A 25,897-nucleotide genomic window follows, 5' to 3' on the forward strand; every position below is an offset into this window, starting at 1 on the left:
CTGCTCCCAGCACTCAGCTCCTCCCCCCCCCCCCCCTGAGAGCAGGCAGCTACCTCATTTGGGAACTGAGCAGATAAGCCCAGTGGCCATAGAAACGCAGTGTTAACAATGAAGTGAATAAATTAAGATAGCAGCCAAACAAAGCAGTTTTGATAAAGCAATGTATTTAGGAAACGTCTTAAATCCACACAAACTATCAGTATAGATAGGATGCTTTTCAGGGGACGACCCCTTTAAGGTCATACATATTATCAGATCTTAGCTAATTATTTATGGACATATAGTAATTGCACATGTAGAACCAAGCCCGATGTATGTGATTTTGCATATAATATTCTTCTTATCACCAAGTCCCTCTTGTCACCATCTCCTGTCAACTTCCTAAGTCCATGCTGTTTAATAGTGCAAATGCAAGCAATGCCATTATTAGCGGAAATAAAACAAATTAACTAGGTGATCATTGCATATATTGCAGAAACAAAAAAAACTAATAACAAAAAGACTGGTCAAAAATACTGTACAGGGAAAAAAGTTAAACTGCGATCTAATGAATGCAAGATAAATACTTCCTCTAAGACCTGTACCCTATGTCCTACAGACTTCATTTCAGCTTTTATTTCAGCTAGGTTCGGACTCATCTCTGGTCTCCATTTCCGTCCTGCGGTCGGGCGCCATCTTAGCCAAAGCATGAGGTGAAGATCTGATGAAGGGGTGGAGTATCCTGTTGACTGCTAAAAAACCCCGAAACGCGTCATCTTAATAAATACCTATCATTTCATATTCTGTCCGAGTGAGCGTGTTTTACTCCCCCTATTGGTTTATCCAATACTTACCTGCTGCATCATAACTGTACATGTAATCTACTGTGCCAAACTGCTTTACTACCATGTATATAGATGATATAGATAACGTGTATATACTAACACTATTGCTGAGCCCTTAACAGGGTAAGCAGTCTGTGGGAGGTGGCATACTGTATACAGTCCTATGAAAAAGTTTGGGCACCCCTATTAATCTTAATCATTTTTAGTTCTAAATATTTTGGTGTTTATAACAGCCATTTCAGTTTGATATATCTAATAACTGATGGACACAGTAATATTTCAGGATTGAAATGAGGTTTATTGTACTAACAGAAAATGTGCAATATGCATTAAACCAAAATTTGACCGGTGCAAAAGTATGGGCACCTCAACAGAAAAGTGACATTAATATTTAGTAGATCCTCCTTTTGCAAAGATAACAGCCTCTAGTCGCTTCCTGTAGCTTTTAATCAGTTCCTGGATCCTGGATAAAGGTATTTTGGACAAACAATTCAAGTTCAGTTAAGTTAGATGGTCGCCGAGCATGGACAGCCCGCTTCAAATCATCCCACAGATGTTCAATGATATTCAGGTCTGGGGACTGGGATGGCCATTCCAGAACATTGTAATTGTTCCTCTGCATGAATGCCTGAGTTGATTTGGAGCGGTGTTTTGGATCATTGTCTTGCTGAAATATCCATCCCCGGCGTAACTTCAACTTCGTCACTGATTCTTGAACATTATTCTCAAGAATCTGCTGATACTGAGTGGAATCCATGCGACTCTCAACTTTAACAAGATTCCCGATGCCGGCATTGGCCACACAGCCCCAAAGCATGATGGAACCTCCACCAAATTTTACAGTGGGTAGCATGTGTTTTTCTTGGAATGCTGTTTCTTTTTGGACGCCATGCATAACGCCTTTTTTTATAACCAAACAACTCAATTTTTGTTTCCAAAATGAAGCTGCCTTGTCCAAATGTGCTTTTTCATACCTCAGGCAACTCTATTTGTGGCGTACGTGCAGAAACGGCTTCTTTCTCATCACTCTCCCATACAGCTTCTATTTGTGCAAAGTGCGCTGTATAGTTGACCGATGCACAGTGACACCATCTGCAGCAAGATGATGCTGCAGCTCTTTGGAGGTGGTCTGTGGACTGTCCTTGACTGTTCTCACCATTCTTCTTCTCTGCCTTTCTGATATTTTTCTTGGCCTGCCACTTCTGGGCTTAACAAGAACTGTCCCTGTGGTCTTCCATTTCCTTACTATGTTCCTCACAGTGGAAACTGACAGGTTAAATCTCTGAGACAACTTTTTGTATCCTTCCCCTGAACAACTATGTTGAACAATCTTTGTTTTCAGATCATTTGAGAGTTGTTTTGAGTAGCCCATGATGCCACTCTTCAGAGGAGATTCAAATAGGAGATCAACTTGCAATTGGCCACCTTAAATACCTTTTCTTATGATTGGATACATCTGGCTATGAAGTTCAAAGCTCACTGAGGTTACAAAACCAATTTTGTGCTTCAGTAAGTCAGTAAAAAGTAGTTAGGGGAATTCAAATCAATAAAATGATAAGGGTGCCCATACTTTTGCACCGGTCAAATTTTGGTTTAATGCATATTGCACATTTTCTGTTAGTACAATAAACCTCATTTCAATCCTGAAATATTACTGTGTCCATCAGTTATTAGATATATCAAACTGAAATGGCTGTTGCAAACACCAAAATATTTAGAACAAAAAATGATTAAGATTAATAGGGGTGCCCAAACTTTTTCATAGGACTGTATAAAAGAGCATGGCTGTCCTACAGCAAGTATACTTCTAGATAGAGTACAACTATTCAAAACTGAGACTTTATCGCAAATAGGAGCATAGAAAAAAGCTACAAAGTTGTAAATCTTATACTGATTTAGCAAATACATAATGCACAGGAATATCCTTGCCTATAGCTCTTTGTGCAACATACATATATCAAGAAGACACAATATATACTGTCAGCAGCAAGAAGATTAACATGCATGTATTAAAGTGAGCTACCAGAGTTCTTTTTCAGTGCTCATCCTCTGCAAGCCCATGGCTTTTGTTTCATCTACAGCCCAGTGGGTAGCAGTTATGTATGGGTCTGCATCATTCAGTGGGTGGCTGGGCTGGCTGGATTGATGCTTGTTCTGTGGTTCCTTCCACTACCTCTAGCATCATATGAGAAGCCAAGGGAGGAGCAGACTGTGACACTTTACTTGATCCCTGTGCCACAGTGCTGTCTGCTTCTACTATGGATCAAGGAAATATATATATATATATATATATATATATATATATTGTCAGGGTCTGGGGTTGCTAGGTGGGGTGGCATAGACACACGAGGTTCAGTTTCTTTAGTCCAAGCAAAGGTAGAGTTTATTTTCACTCAAAACAAAACGGTGCAGCAACCAAAGGAAACAATACAAAAATAAATACCTGCCCGGCTAGGCTCTAACTGAACATAGAATAAGTTACCTCACCTATAATAGCAGAAATGAAAAGCCAGTTCCAGCCAAGCTCTGCCCAGAGTCTGCTGCTGGAGCTGACTTCTTAAGCCTCCTTGACGAGGAGACTCTCTGCAGCTGAGTGGCTGCCGGAACATCCCCAAAGTGTGGACTAGAGGAGGGTGGAATGGCAGGTCCCACTACCAACCTACCTTATATTCCTAAAAATCCAGCCCAGTAACTGGAACTCTGAAATAACCCTCAGCAGACAATAGTTATCTGCTGAGAAATGTTCGTTCTGGAGTTTTCTCATCTCACCCACCTGAGTTGCCTCGGTGACATGTACACCCCCTCTATTATCTGACCAGCCATCGGCTTACTATATATATAGGTGTCTGGTAAGGGAGCAAAACAGCACATGACTTCAAGTAAGGCTGAGTACCTGCTATTGTTTTAGCTTTTCAATGTACAGTGCCTACAAGTAGTATTCAACCCCCTGCCGATTTAGCAGGTTTGATAAGATGCAAATAAGTTAGAGCCTTCAAACTTCAAACAAGAGCAAGATTTATTAACAGATGCATAAATCTTACAAACCAAAAAGTTATGTTGCTCAGTTAAATTTTAATAAATTTTAAACATAAAAGTGTGGGTCAATTATTATTCAACCCCTAGGTTTAATATTTTGTGGAATAACCCTTGTTTGCAATTACAGCTAATAATCGTCTTTTATAAGACCTGATCAGGCCGGCACAGGTCTCTGGAGTTATCTTGGCCCACTCCTCCATGCAGATCTTCTCCAAGTTATCTAGGTTCTTTGGGTGTCTCATGTGGTCTTTAATCTTGAGCTCCTTCCACAAGTTTTCAATTGGGTTAAGGTCAGGAGACTGACTAGGCCACTGCAACACCTTGATTTTTTCCCTCTTGAACCAGGCCTTGGTTTTCTTGGCTGTGTGCTTTGGGTCGTTGTCTTGTTGGAAGATCAAATGACGACCCATCTTAAGATCCTTGATGGAGGAGTGGAGGTTCTTGGCCAAAATCTCCAGGTAGGCCGTGCTATCCGTCTTCCCATGGATGCGGACAAGATGGCCAGGCCCCTTGGCTGAGAAGCAGCCCCACAGCATGATGCTGCCACCACCATGCTTGACTGTAGGGATGGTATTCTTGGGGTCGTATGCAGTGCCATCCAGTCTCCAAACGTCACGTGTGTGGTTGGCACCAAAGATCTCGATCTTGGTCTCATCAGACCAGAGAACCTTGAACCAGTCTGTCTCAGAGTCCTCCAAGTGATCATGAGCAAACTGTAGACGAGCCTTGACATGACGCTTTGAAAGTAAAGGTACCTTACGGGCTCGTCTGGAACGGAGACCATTGCGGTGGAGTACGTTACTTATGGTATTGACTGAAACCAATGTCCCCACTGCCATGAGATCTTCCCGGAGCTCCTTCCTTGTTGTCCTTGGGTTAGCCTTGACTCTTTGGACAAGCCTGGCCTCGGCACGGGAGGAAACTTTCAAAGGCTGTCCAGGCCGTGGAAGGCTAACAGTAGTTCCATAAGCCTTCCACTTCCGGATGATGCTCCCAACAGTGGAGACAGGTAGGCCCAACTCCTTGGAAAGGGTTTTGTACGCGTTGCCAGCCTTGTGACCCTCCACGATCTTGTCTCTGATGGCCTTGGAATATTCCTTTGTCTTTCCCATGTTGACCATGTATGAGTGCTGTTCACAAGTTTGGGGAGGGTCTTAAATAGTCAGAAAAGGCTGGAAAAAGAGATAATTAATCCAAACATGTGAAGCTCATTGTTCTTTGTGCCTGAACTACTTCTTAATACTTTAGGGGAACCAAACAGAATTCTGGTGGTTTGAGGGGTTGAATAATAAATGACCCTCTGAATAAACTTTTCACAATTTAAAAAAAGATGAAACAAAGAAATAACATTCTTTTTTGCTGCAGTGCATTTCACACTTCCAGGCTGATCTACAGTCCAAATGTCACAATGCCAAGTTAATTCCGAATGTGTAAACCTGCTAAATCTGCAGGGGGTTGAATACTACTTGTAGGCACTGTATATAAAGAAGTAAAAAGGCTTCAAGTGCCTTATTTTAGAGCTGACACATTAATACAGCCTACGAGCTCTTACACAGTATTTACAAAAGCAACTATTAAGAAATCTTTGCAATTTTAAGTGTTTTTTTCAGTAAACATGGCAAACAAAAATATCATGCTGTGACCCAAAGAAATTATATTGTGCTATATAGTTGAATGCAACATGTGTATTGCCATTACATGTAAAGTAAATGTGTCAGTTTTCACATTATGTAAAGGAAGAAAGGGTATTATGCAGCTATTTTCTAACAAGTTAGGTCTCAAAAAAGGAAACGTGAGATGTGGAATAAAACATGTTCTATTTATTGAGTAACTTTAGTAGCAGCAATATTTTTTCAGTTAAGGTCCTACTTTTAATATAGCCTAAGTTAGACCATTTACTATGAGACCAGGAACAGTTTCCTTTGGCTTGCAAATTTTTGTTGAGTTGTTCTGATGTCCATGACACTGTGCTGCAACACCCCTATACTCTGCTCTGTTTTCCAGCTTGTCAGGGAAACAGCCTAATGGCCTAACCATTGGCCTCAGCCTTCAGTGCTTCAGTCAGACACAACCTCTTCATATAAAGTCCCTACATACTGCCCCGACTAAAAGGTTAACTTTGTGTAATTGTGTCTGAAGTGTGTTTGTGTACAGGCCAGTCGGTCCCCCTCTATCTGAGTGAGATAGTAGGGGAATTGATCTTACTATAGGTTATTCAAATAGGCAGTGGGGTATATTATTTACGGTCCAGATCACGTGATTGCTGTAGCTGAGGACAAAGACAGCAGGGCAGAGCAACCTTCACCAGGGGCCCACTCCAGAAAGAGCGGAGAAAGAGGGGATTAACCTGAGTGAGAGGAGCCCAGAATGTAACTGGTCAGTGGAGTCTATGTGAGTTAAAGGGGTTGTCCGAGATAAAATGCATATTAACCTCTAAATTAAACAAACGCCTAACTTTTAATTTACTTATATTAAAAAAAAAAAAAAATGTATCAGCTGAATTATACAATAAAAATCCAGCACTGTGGAGGAACTTTATATAAAACTTTATATAATACAAGTTATCATAGATGAAGATTTATGAAGTTCACGTTGCATAAAGAATCTACACAATATGTATTGTAGATGCCTTTAACATGCTGAACAAAAAATCCAAGTGAGGGTATTACTGTGATGCCAGCAAAAGGTAAAGGATATCCAGCGTCTCCAGTAGGTAAAAATTAACTTTTATTGTCGCATTAAAAAATATAAGCATCACAGGTAAGTACACTTAGCGTACAGAGATTGTTTAGCTACGCGTTTCAGAACCTTGCTGGTTCCTTCATCATGGCTTACTGCTAGCTTACACACAAGTTCCTTATAAAACAATCAGTAATACAAACCCCTCCCCTAAAACATATATTAACTCTATACGGTAAGTATACCTCTAACTTGCATTGTCATGTATTAAACTTTTATTTTATAATCACTCGTCTCAGTATTAGTTTTAATCTCTTCATATATACAAACATCTAGTATTAAATATATTATCAGTGTAATCACATATTGCTTATCCTGTTAACCTATTTACCTGATCTTGTATCACAGACCATTCTACGTCCATATTCACATTACCCTGAAATTGTCGGCCTACTTCAGGCCGCAATATGTTCACTAGTTCTCCATATTAGATTTTGATCATGTGTTTTCATTAACCACGCCTACTGTCACGTGATCAAAGGGACTCTACACACCTCTAACTGCTCCCCCTATCACATGACCGTATTGCTATTTCCTGATAAGGCTTACTGATGTATCCAAGCCGCCGACCTATTAACCCATATATTTTCCCTGTTTGTTCCGATCATGTGACCGCACTAATCACTCCTACCATCACATGATCAACAAAACTCATCCTACCTCTAACTATTTACCTTGTAACATTATCACACAGTCACATAAGTACAGACAAAACCGCTATACACAATGTGTCCACATAGATATCACACACCAATAAACCCCAACTTCTCTCACAAGAAAAAGAAACAAACAGGTAAGTTCAAATTTTAGATTTCCCTAGTTATACATAGGAATATGAATGAAATGTACAAGGAGCTGCACATATGAAACATTATTTTGAAGTCATATAGTATATTCTGCATCTCAAATTACCTTAGAAACCTAACATAAACACGTATATCACCTGTCATATACCAATCAATATAACTACTATTTAATGGATATACGACAGATCAGATCTCATATTTAGATCATAGGGATATCGGGTATTGAGTTTCATTATCCAATGCGCCTCACGTATTAACAGTTTTTTACGCCAATTACCGCCTCTAATGGGTTTAGGTACTTGCTCTATGGCGTAAAAAACTAACGACTCTGTTTTATCTCCATGTTCCTCCAAAAAATGACGAGATACATTGGACATACTACCTTTTTGTTTAGAACTATCACAAATATGTTCTGCTATTCTGATCTTTACCTTTCGGATCGAACATCTGACATATAATAATTTGCACTCAGTGCACTCAATAACATAAATGATGTAATTGCTATTGCAGTTTAAAAATTCCTTGACGCTATACATATTTTTGTGTTCTGAGTCAAAAAAATTTTTTTATTTTTTTAACGTATCGGCACATGTAACAACGTGGCATGCCACATCTAAAAAATCCTTTCACTTTAAGCCATGTTCCAGATGGACTTTGTTTTTCACTTATAAACAAACTTGGAGACAATATGTCTCCAAGCGAACAACCTTTCCTGGCTGTGAATTGGACTCCGTTTCTAAGTAAATCACATGTAATGGGATCTTGTAATAGTATGGGAATATTGTGTCTAAAAATCTTCTTAATCTTATTAAATTGCCTACTATAACAAGTAGAGAAAACTATTTTTTGTTTATCTTTTAATAAATCCCTTTGTTTTGTTTTTTGTTTATTACTTTCCAATAAAGATTTACGTGACCTATTATCTGCTATTTTCTTTGCTCGTTGTAGGGACCACTCAAGGTACCCCCTGTCTCTAAGTCTGGCCAATGTAATCTCACTTTGTTTTTCATATATTTTATCTGATGAACACGTACGACGGGTTCTGATAAGTTCCCCAACAGGGACCGACTTTAAAGTGTGATCTGGGTGACAACTATTGGCTAACAATAAGGTATTGCCAGCCAAACTTTTCCGAAAAATACTTGTCTCTATTCTGTTCTCTTTACTGACACCTTCCAGAGTGACATCCAAAAAGGATATACTTGTAGAATGACACATATATGTAAATTTCAAACCCATTATATTTGAATTAAAATAAGAAATCAGGTTCGGTACAGACGTCATCGACCCCTTCCATATCATCAGGACATCGTCGATATAACGTCCATACCACACCAACTCATCAAAAAATGGGTTTGAACTAGAAAATACATTATTTTCCTCCCACCAACCTAAAACAGGTTGGCTACAGATGGTGAGAAAGGGGCCCCCATAGGGGTGAGCTGAATATACACTGTTTTTTGTATTACTGTGATGACTAGGGAGTATTCCGGATCTGGAAGGAACCCATTCTAACTGTGTTTATAAGGATACATTGCTGAATTTTTTTCATTCTTGATATTTTATTTTGCTTCTGTAATGCTTAAAGGAGAAAAACATATAGCACACATAAAAACATGGGTTTGGCATAACTTGAGGGCTCAGTCCCAAGACCCTTAGGGGTTCCATAAGGTGTCTCTTCCCAAAAAGAGGAGATGAGTACTACAAATGATAAATTATAGTTGAGGGGCCTGGTACACATTTTGCATTGGGACCCAGGTGCTTCATGTTACACCTATGTTTAAATGTACTGTCCAGTATAGAGGAGCTTCTTGAATTGTTTGTAGTGTGATATTGTGGCATCCTGTGGGTCCGATAGTCCTCAAAAGTAATAGTAAACAATAGAGGCAAATATAACAAATTATGTGTATGTAAATGACCATAGCAACAAAGTGAACCAGCCACACAAAATATATGAATAAAAATTAACTTTTATTGAGTGCTCCTAAAAAGGTGTAGCAACATATATACATACAAAATATATAAACAAACATAAAACAAATCATATAGGGGTAGACAATGCTACAAATACCAACTTGTCAGCCATGGAATGTACACTGGATGGCAACACTAATATCATAGTACAAAGGGCTCAACCATAGCTAAAACTGAAAGTGTCCAATAATAAAGTGTTGTAAATGAAAACAACAAATAATTAGTGTAATAACCCACAGATAGCTATGAGACTGCCCACATAGGATGATCCAAGATTAGCCTCCATACATACCAACAGTAAAGGGACCCGACGCGCGTTTCACCTGTACTTGACAGGTTTCGTCAGGGGGCCCCTGACGAAACCTGTCAAGTACAGGTGAAACGCGCGTCGGGTCCCTTTACTGTTGGTATGTATAGAGGCTAATCTTGGATCATCCTATGTGGGCAGTCTCATAGCTATCTGTGGGTTATTACACTAATTATTTGTTGTTTTCATTTACAACACTTTATTATTGGACACTTTCAGTTTTAGCTATGGTTGAGCCCTTTGTACTATGATATTAGTGTTGCCATCCAGTGTACATTCCATGGCTGACAAGTTGGTATTTGTAGCATTGTCTACCCCTATATGATTTTGTTTTATGTTTGTTTATATATTTTGTATGTATATATGTTGCTACACCTTTTTAGGAGCACTCAATAAAAGTTAATTTTTATTCATATATTTTGTGTGGCTGGTTCACTTTGTTGCTATCCTCAAAAGTAATATAAGAGCCCAGAAGTATCTAGATGACCAAATCCATTTCATGGTCCAGACACCAGACGTTTCTTTCAGATGGTGTTTCAGGGTGTTTCAGTCTTCCAGGATGACAATGCTCCTTTCCGTTCTTGAGAACAAGGTTAGGAATGGATTCCCACCTTCTGCTTTCATCAAGGAATTAGCATCTATATGAGTTGAAAAGTGGTACAAAACTGACATATATGCTGTTCATGATCAATATTTGTCCATTCCTCAATGTATTTCAGAAGTATTATTTCCAACCGGACCCTACCCCTTATGGATAAAAGACATGTGATCTGTAGTTGTTTTTTAGATTGCCCCTGTGCATTTACACTGTGCAGTATAGCGTTGTTGTTGGTGTTTGAAAGGCATGCACAGTAACCATAACCAAGTACATAAACATTTAAGCTGACAAACTCAAACAAACTTCCTCATACATTGTTTATTCTACCCATGGGAACCAACTATTGCATGCCTATAATACATTTTATTAGGCCATTTATATAGGTATTTATATATTCTGTTGTTCAAACCACATATTCATAATTTTACCATCCTCTGTTGCCTCCAATTCAATAATTCTCAAATCTGCTTTTCTCTCACGTGAAATTCATGTTTGCCCTTGTCATTTCTCCCCTAGAGAATATCCTTCTCTGTTGCTCCAATCTAACACTTTTTGTGCCCCTCTAATCTGCTTTCAATTCTTCTGCCTGGTTCATTTATGTCCCCCTTCTGCTTCAGTGTCTGCTCCTTCTTTCTTCCCTGGCTACCCATTGCAAGGAAATCCTAATCCAACCTCCTAATACTCCTCCATGCTTAGTCTCTGGTACTCAAGACATTCTACTTTGCTTCTCCCTTGTCTGCCCCTCTTACAATAAAATTCAAAATTTCTTCCATGCATTCTCCACAAGTTCAGTCATTTCCAAAAATCGTAAAAAGTTTGCTGCCTGTGGAAGAGGGGGACAAGTGCCACATTGAGCGTTTGTGAAGAGTGTTCTTATTTTGAATGAGAACTATGAGAAGAACACTCTTCACTGACACAGAATGTGGCACTTGTTTCCCTCTTCTCCAGTTCCCTCCAGTTCTTCATACAGTTCATAAAGGGGGTTGCCATTAAAGGGATTGTTCAGGGGACCAGGGCTTAAAGAGGACCTTTATACCCTATCAAGAGGATAGGTCATAAATTGCTTAAAGAGGACCTTTCATGTATTCATGCATGTGTGTTGTTTTTTATTTATACAACCGAGGCGCCAGTGGGGTTAATGCCCGCGATCAGTGCAAACAGCAGAGGCTTGGTGGCTGTGGCGGTCACCCGATTCCCGAGCAGCCACCATCTTTAAACATCCAGCATCTGCTGTACTATTATGGCAGATATCGGGAAAGGGTTAATAAATGTTGTCTGTATCTTTTGACTGTTTTTATGTTTTATGTTTTCATTTGTATATGTTTCAATAGGTATTTTAATTTATATGATACATTCTTTACATTGGTTGTACGCCTTGGTTCTGAGTGATTTATTCACATTTTTCTTGTTTGTATATTTTTGGTACACAGGTGATGCACCCCATTATTTATTCACAGTAGTGCTTGTATATTTTTTTTAACTTTTATGTACTTGAATCCTTTTCCATATTCACAGTGCCATGGAATAAATAATAATATCTAATGCACTCACTGACAAAAAAAATAACGCACCAAGATGGAGTTGCTGGAATGGAATGAAATTTTATACGTGTGAATGTAATAATGAGATATACAAGTGATTACAATGCTAGAGTGAAAGGATACGCTTACTGGGGATACAGTAACTGTACAATTGACAGGAGGCTCTAGTACCCTTTTGGGCTCCCTCTAGCATGGATACAAGATGAGATATGGTTGGGCATGAGCGCACACAGCTATCCTACAGCATATTTCTTGCAGCTGGCTCTGTAGATCTTGCACTTTTAGGTTGTCAATTTATGGTTTCATAAATGGCAGGACACGTAATTGGTGCTGTGACAATGTTTTTGTCTGCTATGTGCCTGGAAATAGTCTGGGCAGAAACAGGGGTGTGTATGAAGGTGCCAACTGTGTCTGGGTGGTGGACAAGAACACTGTAGGAGCTCCTCATGCCTGTTGGCAGAATAAATAATCTTCTCTACTGGTGGCCTGTCTAAGCCATCCCAAGCCTGTTTGCCTTGTGTATTTGCGCATTAACGAAACCACCGCTCTTAACACCTCCTAACCAATAGGTCAGAGCAGCCTGGATGGCCGGTAGTTTAATATGACCATCCTGCTTCTCTCAGTCCTAAATTCTGTCAACTAGGGAAAATGTCTCAAATATGTCGTAGAGGCATGTCTAGCAGTCAATGATCTCTCACCAAGAAGTACACTACCCAAAAGAGACCTCTGAGACCCTTTTTCATAAGGCAGCAAGGGAAGCATATTTTTGCTCTCGTGTAGCAAGATCCAGTACCTAATTAGACCAGACCAGTAATCATTTACATACCTGTCTGAGACCTAACAGCATGCCACAATCTAACATTTTCATCTGGGTATATTTTTTCTGAATGAATGTGAATATAGTGGGGAAATATAGATTTGTTCTTTTAAAAGCCATAATGCCCATTGTAAAGTGTTCAGTGCAAGAATATTAAATTACAGTTTTAACATGTGCCTTATTAACAAAGGGAAGCACGAGCAACACAGAACGTTCCAAATGACTTGATTATATCACATTTCAATAAAATAGATGTTACTATGACGACCAGAATCTAGCACACAATGGTAATGTGGCACTGCTACTTTTATACAAGCTGAATGATAATAATGGTCTACAGCTAGAAACTGAAAACAAGCAGCTTATCTTGAAAACCTAACCCCTGGCATTTACTTAGTGGACCGTATTGTGATAAGCCAATGATAGCATCAAAACATCCAAGCTGTGTGTGTGCTCTACAGAGCGGTATTCTGGCTCACTATGCTCAGCTCAATCTCCCCCATGTAAACCATTCGATTTGGTTATAGAGAGAGAACCTCATTTTTTATGGCAGGAGGTCGTTTGTAGTCAAACTGTCTCAGTCTATCTACAGGTGCATCTCAATAAATTAGAATATTATCAAAAAGTTATTTTATTTTTTTAGTAATTCAATTGAAAAAGTGAAACATGTTATATTGAGTCTTTACAAATAGAGTAAACTTTTTCAAGTGTTTATTTCTATTAATGTTGATGATTATGGCTTACAGCCAAGGAAAACCCAAAAGTCATTGTGGTATCCCAAGGGAAGCAGGTGTTATAGTAGGACCTAATGGGGGTAGTAGTCCCTCTGATAGATGAGCTGTTGTAATGGTCACGGTAGCTGTAGTGGTGGTCCAGACTGTGGGGCACCTCTCATAGTACACACAGCAAGTCAATTTTCAAAAGAAGGATAGCAAAAGACACAGTCCTTTGTTAACCAAAAGTTTCTTTACTGAGGACTCTGATAAAGTACCTCACCATACCTCACAGTGATACAGTCTCTCATGTACAATACAGCAGGTGCATGTGAGGAGGACTACCATATAGTGCCGCCATACCTCACAGTGATACAGTCCCATGTACAATACAGCGGGTGCATGTGAGGAGGACTACCATATAGTGCCGCCATACCTCACAGTGATACAGTCCCATGGACAATACAGCGGGTGGATGTGATGCAGGATCCCCTTGTAAACTGACAGGTAATGGCTGATGCTGACACAACTTTCCTCAGATTTGGTAGTTTAGAGTATTGAGGAGACACAGTCCAGGTTATAGCTACAGAAGAGGGATCTTCACCGGTTGGCTCCTGGCGGGTGACTAATTTGGGGTATATGTAGTTACTCACGGTTACTAATTTGGGGTATATGTAGTTACTCACGGATGCTGCTATTCCGCTCCTCCGTCCCCACCCTCCGGAATAGCAGCATCGCTCCTGCCGCTTCTGGCTTCATGCAGGGCAGGAGCGTAGCGATGTCACAGGCACCTGTGCCGGCGTCTACACTCCTCTCTATTACAGCGGATGCCGGGTCTGTATTGCCGGCCCCTCCCCCCCCAAAGTGTAAACTACCCCCCTCCCTCCAGGCTGGCTCCCGTGCACTTAGCCCCTCCCCCTGAGAGCAGCAGATACATCAGAGAAATGAATAAAGTAATATAGTGGACAAACAAAGCAGTTTTGCTGAAGCAGTGTATTTAGGAAAAGTCTTACATCCACATTAACAAGCCGTATAGATAGGATCCTTGTGATGGGACAACCCTTTTAAGTAGATATATTTTACAGGAATAATATTGTTACTTCTGTAGCCCTTCTTCTAAGACATGGCACACATTGCATACACGAAAAAGAATAGTGGTAGCAGCTCCAGAGCTGTCAGCTAGTTAAGTACTGTAATTGAGCAAAAAAACTAGTAAATTCTCTTTTTGCAATAGAATTGTACACAATGGTGGATTACAAAACAACTGTAATTAGCCTTCTTTGGCAGCCCAAATCTGCCAGCCATATCATTCGGTACGCAGATAAAATGTCATATTAATCTTATTGTTACAGGGACTATCAACAAAACATTACTAAAATTCAATAATCCGTGACGCGATTCCGAGACTATTATTGTGACCACGTGATATAATAATAGGAAGCAAACAGTAATTAATTTAAAGAAATATCCTTCATCCTTCAAACAATAAGCAAACATCAGTCCAGTGTTCTCAAATCTCTTTGGGCTTTTCTCAGCTATTTGTATGCAGTTGCACAGTTACTCCTGGCAGAATGGCAGAACAGTATCAGTAATGGATAGGGAAGAGGGCAGGCTGCTCCTTATTGTACACCCCAACTATCTGGGAGACAAGTGCAAAATAAGTTACAGCCATAATATGATTATTAGCAGTTGAAAAAAATTATAGGACACCATGTATGAAGGCTTATATAGTCATAGAACAGACTCGGCTGCAAGAACCTGCACATATTTCAACTTTTCATGAAAACTCAGTGTACTACTGAGCATGGGACAATGCCCTCCCTACATCTGGCAATGAGAGCAACCTCAGCTGTGGCTAAGGCTAAGGCTGGGTTCACATCTGCATTCGCTCGCCATTTGGGGATTCCGTTCCCCATTCCACTTCAATAATGCAGAGAGAAAAATATAAGGGAAGTATTAAGTCAATTCCCTCCTGTTAAATAGACTCCTGAGTTTGACTCAAAATAAAGACAACAAAATCTGCTACATAAAAAGCTGTGTTTCCACAAGGTGGAGTCTTAGCCTAAAGGGGTTTTCCCTATAAAATAATCAGATTTAAGTTTGTAGACAATTAAAAGTTAAACATTTTGTAAATATAAATATTGAAAAATTTTAGTTTTAACCTCTTTCAGCTACAGTCATGTTTCGTATTATCAGATCCCAGACTAACGTAACGGGGGGCCAGGGTAGGTTTGGTAAAATAATAAACATTGCTACTTACCTTCCCTCACCTCTTCTGGTCTCACTCGCAGCCTCCAGTGCTCCAACATGCTTTTCTTCCCACTTATTCTGTGATGTTACTGTTCCCTGGGGATGCTCCATATGTTTGTGGATGGGGCAGGAAGAGGTCTCAAGAGACCTCAGAGTAGAATAGTGATTTACGGATGGTTAAAATATCAGGTTCAGTTGATTTTTTTGAAAATTCATAACAAACCTGGATCAGTGTCAGAATGAGATGTATCGGGGCCAAGTCCTCAGACCCCAGAGTATAATAATTGGAGGCCCAGAGGAAATAAGTAACAGTAACAAACAGTTATGCTCACCTTGCCTTACCTCTCCTGGCCATCCATACATTGCACTTCGTCCCACCAGCTTCTTCTTCAGGTATGCGGCTTACGTCACATGTTACGGACATCACTGCTGAGGCCTGTGAGTGGGCCTCAGCAGTCATGTGAGTCACACTGACATTATGATATCAGTGCATCTCACATAACTCCAGAGGCCCTATCACAGGCCTCATCGTTGATGTCTTGAACGCATGACATTAGCTACAGGCCAGAAATGGCCAGAAGATGACACATGATCGCCGGCCTCCCGGGAGAGGTGATTAAAAATGTCTGTTATTTTTACAGACCTCCCCTGGGTAGGCTTCAATTGGAAAGGGGCTCTGGGGAATCTGTTAACGATATGGCCAAGCCTGACTCTAGGATCCTAAAGATACGTGGCCTATTGGGGGATTCGCTGGTGCTCCAGTGGGCCAGTCTGAGCCTGAACAGGATCACTAATTGAAAGCATTTTGGAGATTGTCTAATGTTCTGATCACTTTTTGTTCTATTTTTGGGGGGAGAAAAAATGGCAAAAGAAAGGTTGGTTCCACAATTTTGATTTTTTTTTTTCGTGATACAGTGTTAACAATATGGAATAAATGCCCAATGTGATTATGTTTGTTTTTAGTAAATGAAGGTGATCAGATGCCTCAGTCTCATTTGTTTGAGGAAACTGAATGGTTAATGTCTGTGATCAGCGTTTTTCTGTTACTGGCACTCTGGCTTTATTGTGCAGGCGTGGGTGGAGGCAGACGTCAAGAAGAGGAGGTGTCAGCTGCCTAGAAGAAGTGATTTCTTGTGCCCAGAAGGTCTTGCCCAGAAGACAGGTAAGTGTGATGGGATGCGGAAGGGGGGTTAATTTAGTTAGGAAGGGGTAGTAGTAGGCAGGCTAACTAGGGAAACAGGGAGGACTTGTGAGTGAAAAAGCGAGGAGGAAGGAATGAGTAAGGGAGGGGGAGTGAGAGATGAAGGTGGTGTAAGTCAGCTCTGAGTGGCCACATCATGGTAAATATAGGAAAACAAAACAGGAAGCTACCTGTGTAATCAATTGCAGAAGATGCCAGGAGCTCACTGAGAAACCCAGAAATTACTCAAAACACTGCTAAAGGTATTTGGGTGCACTTATTAACCAATTAATAGCACTAACAGACTCTTGTTGAAGACTGTTTTGCCCAGAAAACCCTTATAATGCTGTGAATGTTGGCACCGTAAGTAGGTAGGCACAATAATTCTATAATATTATATCTAGAATGTGACAATTTAGTTTTTTCACTCACACAAGTTTGGAAATTACATAGGATATTGTGATTTATATAAATACTAGCTATACCTGCGACTTCGTCCACAGCCCTTGACTGTCTGCGTGCCCTACCTGCAGTGCTGCCCCGGACCCCTGCATTTGCCATGTGGGCGCAGCGGGCCCGTGCACCACCTTGACCTTGTGCCCCGCCTGCCCACTACCGCTCCTCTCGCCCCTGGACTCTCCACTTTTTTCCCTACCCACTATCTCATTCACTTTCGTCCGCCTTCCTCCCACAACCTGCAACTCCATGCCCCTTCCCCCCCTCTTCCCACACCACCTCTGCCACCCTGTTTTTACATGTACACACCCTCCCCACCCTTCTGTCTTCCCCTGCCAACCCCCGTGGCCCCGGCGGACTCACCAGTCCACGCTGCACACTGGGCTCCAGCGATGCTGGCATGTGTGGCTCTCGGCTGCCGGCATGCATGACACCATGTTGTTTATGTCAGTGTGTGGCTGGCTTGTGGCTGCAGTGGCCTGGTCCTTCAGCTTACACGGACTGCGAATGTGGTGCCCGCAGTCGGCAAACCCGGCGATATACGTGGATTCCGAGGCACCTATGTTCTTTTCCGGGTGACAGCCTAGGTATGTGTGAAATTTCAATGAAAACCCGTTTGGCCGTTGCGGCGTGATAGAGGAACAAACATCCAAATATTCAAACACACAAACTTCCAAACACACAAACTTTCACATTTATAATATTAGTAAGAATATCTTTGGATTTCAGTTTAATACTGTGTATGGTATACAGTCCTATGAAAAAGTTTGGGCACCCCTATTAATCTTAATCATTTTTAGTTCTAAATATTTTGGTGTTTGCAACAGCCATTTCAGTTTGATATATCTAATAACTGATGGACACAGTAATATTTCAGGATTGAAATGAGGTTTATTGTACTAACAGAAAATGCGCAATATGCATTAAACCAAAATTTGACCGGTGCAAAAATATGGGCACCTCAACAGAAAAGTGACATTAATATTTAGTACATCCTCCTTTTGCAAAGATAACAGCCTCTAGTCGCTTCCTGTAGCTTTTAATCAGTTCCTGGATCCTGGATGAAGGTATTTTGGACCATTTCTTTCTACAAAACAATTCAAGTTCAGTTAAGTTTGATGGTCGCCGAACATGGACAGCCCGCTCTCAAATGATCTGAAAACAAAGATTGTTCAACATAGTTGTTCAGGGGAAGGATACAAAACGTTGTCTCAGAGATTTAACCTGTCAGTTTCCACTGTGAGGAACATAGTAAGGAAATGGAAAACCACAGGGACAGTTCTTGTTAAGCCCAGAAGTGGCAGGCCAAGAAAAATATCAGAAAGGCAGAGAAGAAGAATGGTGAGAACAGTCAAGGACAATCCACAGACCACCTCCAAAGAGCTGCAGCATCATCTTGCTGCAGATGGTGTCACTGTGCATCGGTCAACTATACAGCGCACTTTGCACAAATAGAAGCTGTATGGGAGAGTGATGAGAAAGAAGCCGTTTCTGCACGTACGCCACAAATAGAGTTGCCTGAGGTATGAAAAAGCACATTTGGACAAGGCAGCTTCATTTTGGAAACAAAAATTGAGTTGTTTGGTTATAAAAAAAAGGCGTTATGCATGGCGTCCAAAAAGAAACAGCATTCCAAGAAAAACACATGCTACCCACTGTAAAATTTGGTGGAGGTTCCATCATGCTTTGGGGCTGTGTGGCCAATGCCAGCATCGGGAATCTTGTTAAAGTTGAGGGTCGCATGGATTCCACTCAGTATCAGCAGATTCTTGAGAATAATGTTCAAGAATCAGTGACGAAGTTGAAGTTACGCCGGGGATGGATATTTCAGCAAGACAATGATCCAAAACACCGCTCCAAATCCTCAGGCATTCATGCAGAGGAACAATTACAATGTTCTGGAATGGCCATCCCAGTCCCCAGACCTGAATATCATTGAACATCTGTGGGATGATTTGAAGCGGGCTGTCCATGCTCGGCGACCATCTAACTTAACTGAACTTGAATTGTTTGTCCAAAATACCTTTATCCAGGATCCAGGAACTGATTAAAAGCTACAGGAAGCGACTAGAGGCTGTTATCTTTGCAAAAGGAGGATGTACTAAATATTAATGTCACTTTTCTGTTGAGGTGCCCATACTTTTGCACCGGTCAAATTTTGGTTTAATGCATATTGCGCATTTTCTGTTAGTACAATAAACCTCATTTCAATCCTGAAATATTACTGTGTCCATCAGTTATTAGATATATCAAACTGAAATGGCTGTTGCAAATACCAAAATATTTAGAACTAAAAATGATTAAGATTAATAGGGGTGCCCAAACTTTTTCATAGGACTGTATATACAGTAATTGTTGTTTGGTAGGGTAAGAAATATTTCCTGGAACCCTGCAGATCAACTGTTTGAAAGGGCTGCTTCCTTAGTGGCACTACCACTGAATTTCACATTAATGGCCTGTTTGCAGCTATATAGGCTAAATTGTGTAGGTAGTGAAGAGGACGCAGTACTTACCTGAATTCTGTGGCCTCTTTAAATATTGGTGAGGACCCCAGGTGTCACATCCCCTGGGACCCCCTAAAGATAATTCATCAATTGTTAACCCTGGAAAAAGTGACCAAGTGATTTTGCCAGAAAACGGTAGTTTCACCCACAATACAGCACCACCTTCCATATGGATTAGTGGATGGAATAGCTGTATCCCAGCAAAATCATGCATTTAACAATCAACTGAAAAACTGCAATGGACGCATGTCACTGGGATTTTCAGACACATGATGTCCCACCTGTTCCTACCATTACCATGTGCATGTGGAATAGGAAAGACTAAATTTAGAGCAGAGGCTTTATTTCTCTTATGGCAGCATGGTGGCTCAGTTGTTAGCACTGTTGCCTCACTTGGGTCCACTGTTTGACACTGACCAAAGACAACATGGAGTCTGACCAAAGACAACATGCATGGAGTCTGTATTTTTGCATGGGTTTCCTATGTGAACTCTGGATTCCTATCACATGCCAAAAATGTACTAATAAATTGGCTTCCTGTAACCCATCCGACACTTGTGAGTGTTAGGGATAAGTTCCTGTCCTGTACAGTAGCCACTTAACTGCCTTACTTTACAAAACTCCCTGTGCTTTGAGTCCCTGGGTGAGAAAAGTGCATTATAAATGTTTGTCTATGTTGCAACATAACAGTAGAAGGTGCAGAGGAAACAGTCACAACCTTGGCCTGATGCCTAAGATGCATCAAATGCCCCTTACCCACATAAGAAAACATCAGTAATATACATGACACGTGGAAAGCCCAGAAACTTCAAGATGCAACAAGTTTATTTTTTATATGCTGCAAATGATTGCTATAGATGGATAGATAGATAGATAGATAGATAGATAGATAGATTTTACACCTACATTAGCACTAGGATTCTATCATCTGCTGCTACAACAGCAGGTAACTGCACAAATAATGAAGTATACAAAAGCACAAGAGAACAGAATAGAATAGCACACGTTAGCATGGAAAGAATGAGGAAGATATTCTTTAGTTAGGGACACACTGATGTTTGACATAGTTAAAGCTCCTTTATCCCAGTGTTCCAGATAGGACCCAGCCCTCTTACCTGGCAGCACTGCGGTGCTCTTGGCACTGTGCAGTTTTGGAGCTAAACTTTGCACGTTGCTCCCGGCTCACTGTGCTGCTATCCGCAGATGCAAGCTGAGGAAGAGATGACCAGCAGCAGCTCCTTGCTCCTTCGGGGGTATTACACTCTCTGTTGTTAGGGTCCGGTGATAAAGTCTTAGTGGTACTGGAGCCGGAGGTCCCTTGGGTTTTACTGTTTTTGCCTCCTGTGCCGCTGTATCTCATGATGCGAAGGGACTCCACATACCAGGCGCCTTAGTGCCAGCTTGAGGCTTCCACAGCACACAGGCAGTGACAGCGATATGCACGATCCTGGACTCCCCAAAATGAGATCTGTGCTCACTGTAGCAACATGACAAGGATTACCAAGCTCAGGTACAGACAGCATTTCCACAAACTTATTGTCCTTGTGCCAGCCAAGGGCATGTTAGTGTTACCCCAATCCTGTCAGCCACTGAATGGGTGGACAGCATTACTTTACAGCTGTCATATGGCACCATTGCCATTGAAAATATAGGTGGGTGCTGAGAGGGGTACTAGTAGTAGACAGAGTGTGTGGGTGTCTGCTCGCTGCGAAATTGGGTCAGGAATAATAATAAAAGTATACATTTAATAGCATGAGGGGAGTCTGGTGTAGGTGGTGTCAGCTAGGCTCCGGCTCTTCAGCACAAGTGCAGGAAATATTCCACTGACCTACATATTTCTCCAAACATACGTGACCTTTTTTCTGCTGTGTGGGAGGAGGAGGAGACAGGCGAGGATCCAAGGCGAGGAGGAGGCAGTGACTGGAGGAGAAGTGCAGCACCACAGCAAATGGAAGCAGAGGAAAACTCTCCTCAGACGAAGCTTATGGAGCAGCAGCAACAACACAGCCTCTATCCTTGATAGCCGGCGTACACACTACATGAGGGATGTTCCTGGCACACTGTGTAAGGAACAGTATTGGCTGATGGCTGCTCTATGTAACTGGGTGTATTCCTCTACATACAAGGAAAGTTAAAGCAATTAACCCTAAGAATGCGAAATCAGTTATACGTATGGCGGAGGTGTTTCTATTAGATTTGGTTAACACAACGCTTTTTTGCATGTAGTTTTTAATTGCAGTAATGTCTAGCAAATGTTACTATGTATGTGACGTATCTGCTCACAGTCATTACATCTCTGTGGCTCAGTAAATAAAAAAACACTATAATCCAACGTCAGGCTAAAGATACAAGTTCAGGTTTCACTGATTCAGTAGATCATCATGTGGATCAATCTACTGTACTCTTAGTTTAGATTCACGACAGTGAAAATCGGTGACGCATTCATTTCACAATTGATATTTTGATGGTCCATTCTAAGTGACCATGAGAATATAGGTCATGCTCTACTTTTCTCTGTTTTCACAGATCCCTCCATGCACTGCTTTGAATGAGGTGTCTGTGAGAACGGCCACCCTTTAGGTATAAAACAGCCGTGAAAAAGTGAGTTTTGTGAATCTAGGCTTAGTCAAGTTGCCTTTTGTTGGGGTACATGCAATTCAGATGGATAGCTACACTTCATTACAGTCCCTATGGATATGTCAGCTATAACATCTACTCTGCGTCCCTTCGTTACTGTGTATTACTTCACATGGTTAATAGTACTAACTACAGTAGGTACATAGGAATAGTCAGGACAGTGAGGGAGCAGTTGTCTTTATTGATGTTGTCTATATACGTATTAGACTCAGTATAAGTACTTGTGCTACTGAGATGTTATGGCCACAATGGTACAAAATGACAACCTCTATTATGGCTGTTAAGAAGATGTCCGCACTTATTTTATATTCACTGCAGTTTGATGCTCTATATGTTCTGTTTCTTTTTACTAGGGCTCCAGCACTTATATTCATTATTGGCTCCAGCAGCTGAGCCAGCCCGTCTGTATACAGATGCCCCCCTGCCTCCCACGTGTGCAGCCAGGAGAATGAGCCTGCTTTGTCTTAAAGAACACACTGACTTCAGTAGGGGAAGATGCTTGGTGCTTGTGCTCTGTTTGTAGCCCGGTCTGGACACACAGTAGCAAGAGTCAGGGACCAAGTCCTGCAGCATGTTTCACTGTGTGTCACAGCTTTTTCTGGGGGACGGGGCACAGCTGACTCAACGTTCTTTATTGGCCAGACGTAGATGACAAACTCCTCAGCCTATCCACTCTTTGAGTGGCAAGAGCATAGTTCCTTTAGGTTATAGGTTATTTATGGGGGTTTGTAAGGCAGGAAATGGGAAATCAGATAGTTCTATCTTAAAGGAGTATTCCACTCACTAGCAGTTATCCTTTATCAAAGAGGAAGAGTGGAGTAGTGAGGAAAGGGTATCACAGGACAGGGGCAAAACAAACCTGAAACCCTAAACAGAAACACACTAAACCAAACAGTGACAGGCAGCCAGAAATGCAGGACAGGGGTTGAGTAGGAATGTATGAGGGAAAAGCAGACTCTCACACAACAAAACTCACACCACTTCTAATACACCTCCAGAAACCGTACAACTCCCACTAAACTGGGCCAAGAATCCTAGCTGGTAACCATGAAAACCATTGAGTACTGAAGCCAGCAGTCAGCCTTTTACAGGCCCCAGAAAGAACTGATAGGTTGACGACAATTACATACACCTAAAGCTGGCATCCACTGAGACACAAAGTAAGCTCAAGTAGATACTGTGGCAGATACCCAACCACTATCCCAACAGCTCAGTGGCAAAGAGAATGACCAGAGAACATCAGGACACCAGCTCAAATACCCAGATAAACTCCAACAGAAAATACACAACCATTTTATAAAACTCAGATCCTGACACAGATGACATCTGCCTGTCCAGGGCCTTAGATCACTTAACCATATACCTGCGAGGAAGGGTAACCTGTCCATCCGGAGATGAAAGGAACATATAAATAGATGAAATCAGGCCTTTTGTGCAGGTGCCAGCACAACACAGTTTCTCGAAAGTGGTAGGGACAGAAAATCCGCTCAGCTCCAAAAAGGGTGATCATAAAGTAGGCTATTTGTTCTGAAACCATTTTGAAGTGGGTAAGTGCAGGACAGAGGTAAAGTAATTAAAATGTCTTAGCTCTAAAGTCATTGGATCAACCAATATAAAAAAAACAAAAAACTTGCAAGTCTTCAGTAGGTGATACCTTTTTTAATGGCTAACTCATAATGATGACAGAATATGATGTTTCGAAGCTTCCTGTGGCTTCTTCTTCAGTAGGTATCACCTACTAAAGACTTGCAAGTTTTTTGTTTTTTTATATTTCATAACCACTGGCTAACACGGTACAAAAACAAACATTTTCCTTGGATCAACCAAGTAAGCAAAATGAACTTGGACCAACGACGTACTCCAAGGATGAACCATAGCAGCCGACAGGAGAGGATTATAAAATAAAGATAAGAGACCTTGAAGGAATGCTGGGAAGATAACAGAAAACGTCTAGAGCACTAAATCCAGACAGCTTTAGTGAAGCAAATAGGTCTTAGAATGGGAAAAGGAGGCAATGGAGAGAGGTGGGAATCACAGAAAGACATTAGGGTGAATTGGTGCTAACCTGAGCTTGTCAATTTCAACCAATTTTATATAAGCCTGGGTTTTTGCAAGAAACAGAATGCAATGTAAATGGGCTGCACAGTAATAGTGAAGAATATGTGGTACTGCAAGTCCCCCCTCCGCATTACCAGCTAACAAGACAGAGCACAGAATGCAAAGACGTTTCCATATAAACTGGAAAATGGCCTTTTGAAGGGAGCACAGCTCAAAACCACGGACAGCTACAGGGAGCATTTTGAAGAAATAGAAAAGCTCCGGGAGGAGAAATCACTGTGCACTAACAGTGGTTCTTATATTCAGGGAGATATTATAACATGAACAACTACTAACCCAGTGGGTAGTACTTAGACACTTTGTATGATACTATACTGTCTGATATATACTATAGAAGGCGCTACTACATATGCAAACATTAGTATATGCAGTTTAAACTGTATTATTACTATAGTACTTACCTGTATATATAAATATGTGAGGTTTATAGCACACTATTTGATTAATTAGGAGAGCCCATTTGCCCTAACAAGGCAACCTTATCCAGTTGGGAACCTACACTGTAAAGAAATACTTCTCCTGGACCTGGCTTAGGTCTATACACTGTAATAACGGCTAGTAGGGTACAAGTATAGGCTATAGGTCTATATTGTATTTATATATCTTTTAGCTCACAGTTTGAGATGCCCTGACGTACTATACTGTATATAGTGGAGATATGCTGCTGTTCACTTTGCCAAGTGGTCACAAAACATTAAATATGAAGATTATCTGTTTTATTTCCTACTTGTCCAATATGTCAAAAGAATATTAAAAGACAACTATGTGATTGATATTTTGCTAGTTCCAGGGTTTTCATTGCCTTAGTAATGAACATACACAATATAAATGGATGATTGGCACCAGTTTAAGTTCAGCCACATGTACTGCATGTCCTGAATACATTGGTAGTGGTAACCTTACATTAATATAGCAAGAAATTGGCGCCTTCAGTTACAAACAAATCAGTGATGTGAAGTAGAAGTCAGTGTCATGCACATGAAGTCCTTTGAAATTTACAAATTATATTGACATGCTATGAAATGTGGCTTCATAAGGCTTACAAGCTATGGATAGTAATGCCTTAATATAGTCCTATGGTAGTTTTACATATTCCATTGCTGCATACATTCAATCACAGTTTTTTAGTGCTGACACATTCTTTAAGGCAATGGAAAGCTCTGGGCACATTCTAATCAGAAGAAATCCAGGACAATTCTGTGCAGCCCGAGTTGTTAAGAATCGCTCCTAGTGATTGCTGTGACTCTCCTCATGGTTTCCCAGACCACAATGACTAAAATTAAACTCCACTGCCTTACGGGTTGTCAAGCTTTGCGGAAAGGGTCATATTTTCATTTCTTTCAATTAACCTTCTTGTCATTTTCACTGTACTGGAGTATATAGGCTGGGAGCATGTG

At 40.9% G+C, this 25,897-nt stretch overlaps 1 protein-coding gene across 1 annotated transcript in view; it reads right to left on the reverse strand.

Moving 5' to 3' along the window:
• NPAS2 (neuronal PAS domain protein 2) overlaps window positions 1–21,586 on the reverse strand; it is an 82,617-nt gene extending 61,031 nt beyond the window's left edge. The window contains exon 1 of the mRNA XM_075265157.1: window positions 20,861–21,586. Coding sequence (XP_075121258.1) covers window positions 20,861–21,105 — 245 coding nt within the window. The 5' untranslated portion in view covers window positions 21,106–21,586. The remainder of the gene's footprint in view (window positions 1–20,860) is intronic.
• Window positions 21,587–25,897: the final 4,311 nt, after the last annotated feature.

This window comes from Leptodactylus fuscus, chromosome 2, assembly GCF_031893055.1.
Source record: "Leptodactylus fuscus isolate aLepFus1 chromosome 2, aLepFus1.hap2, whole genome shotgun sequence".
NCBI lineage: Eukaryota > Metazoa > Chordata > Amphibia > Anura > Leptodactylidae > Leptodactylus > Leptodactylus fuscus.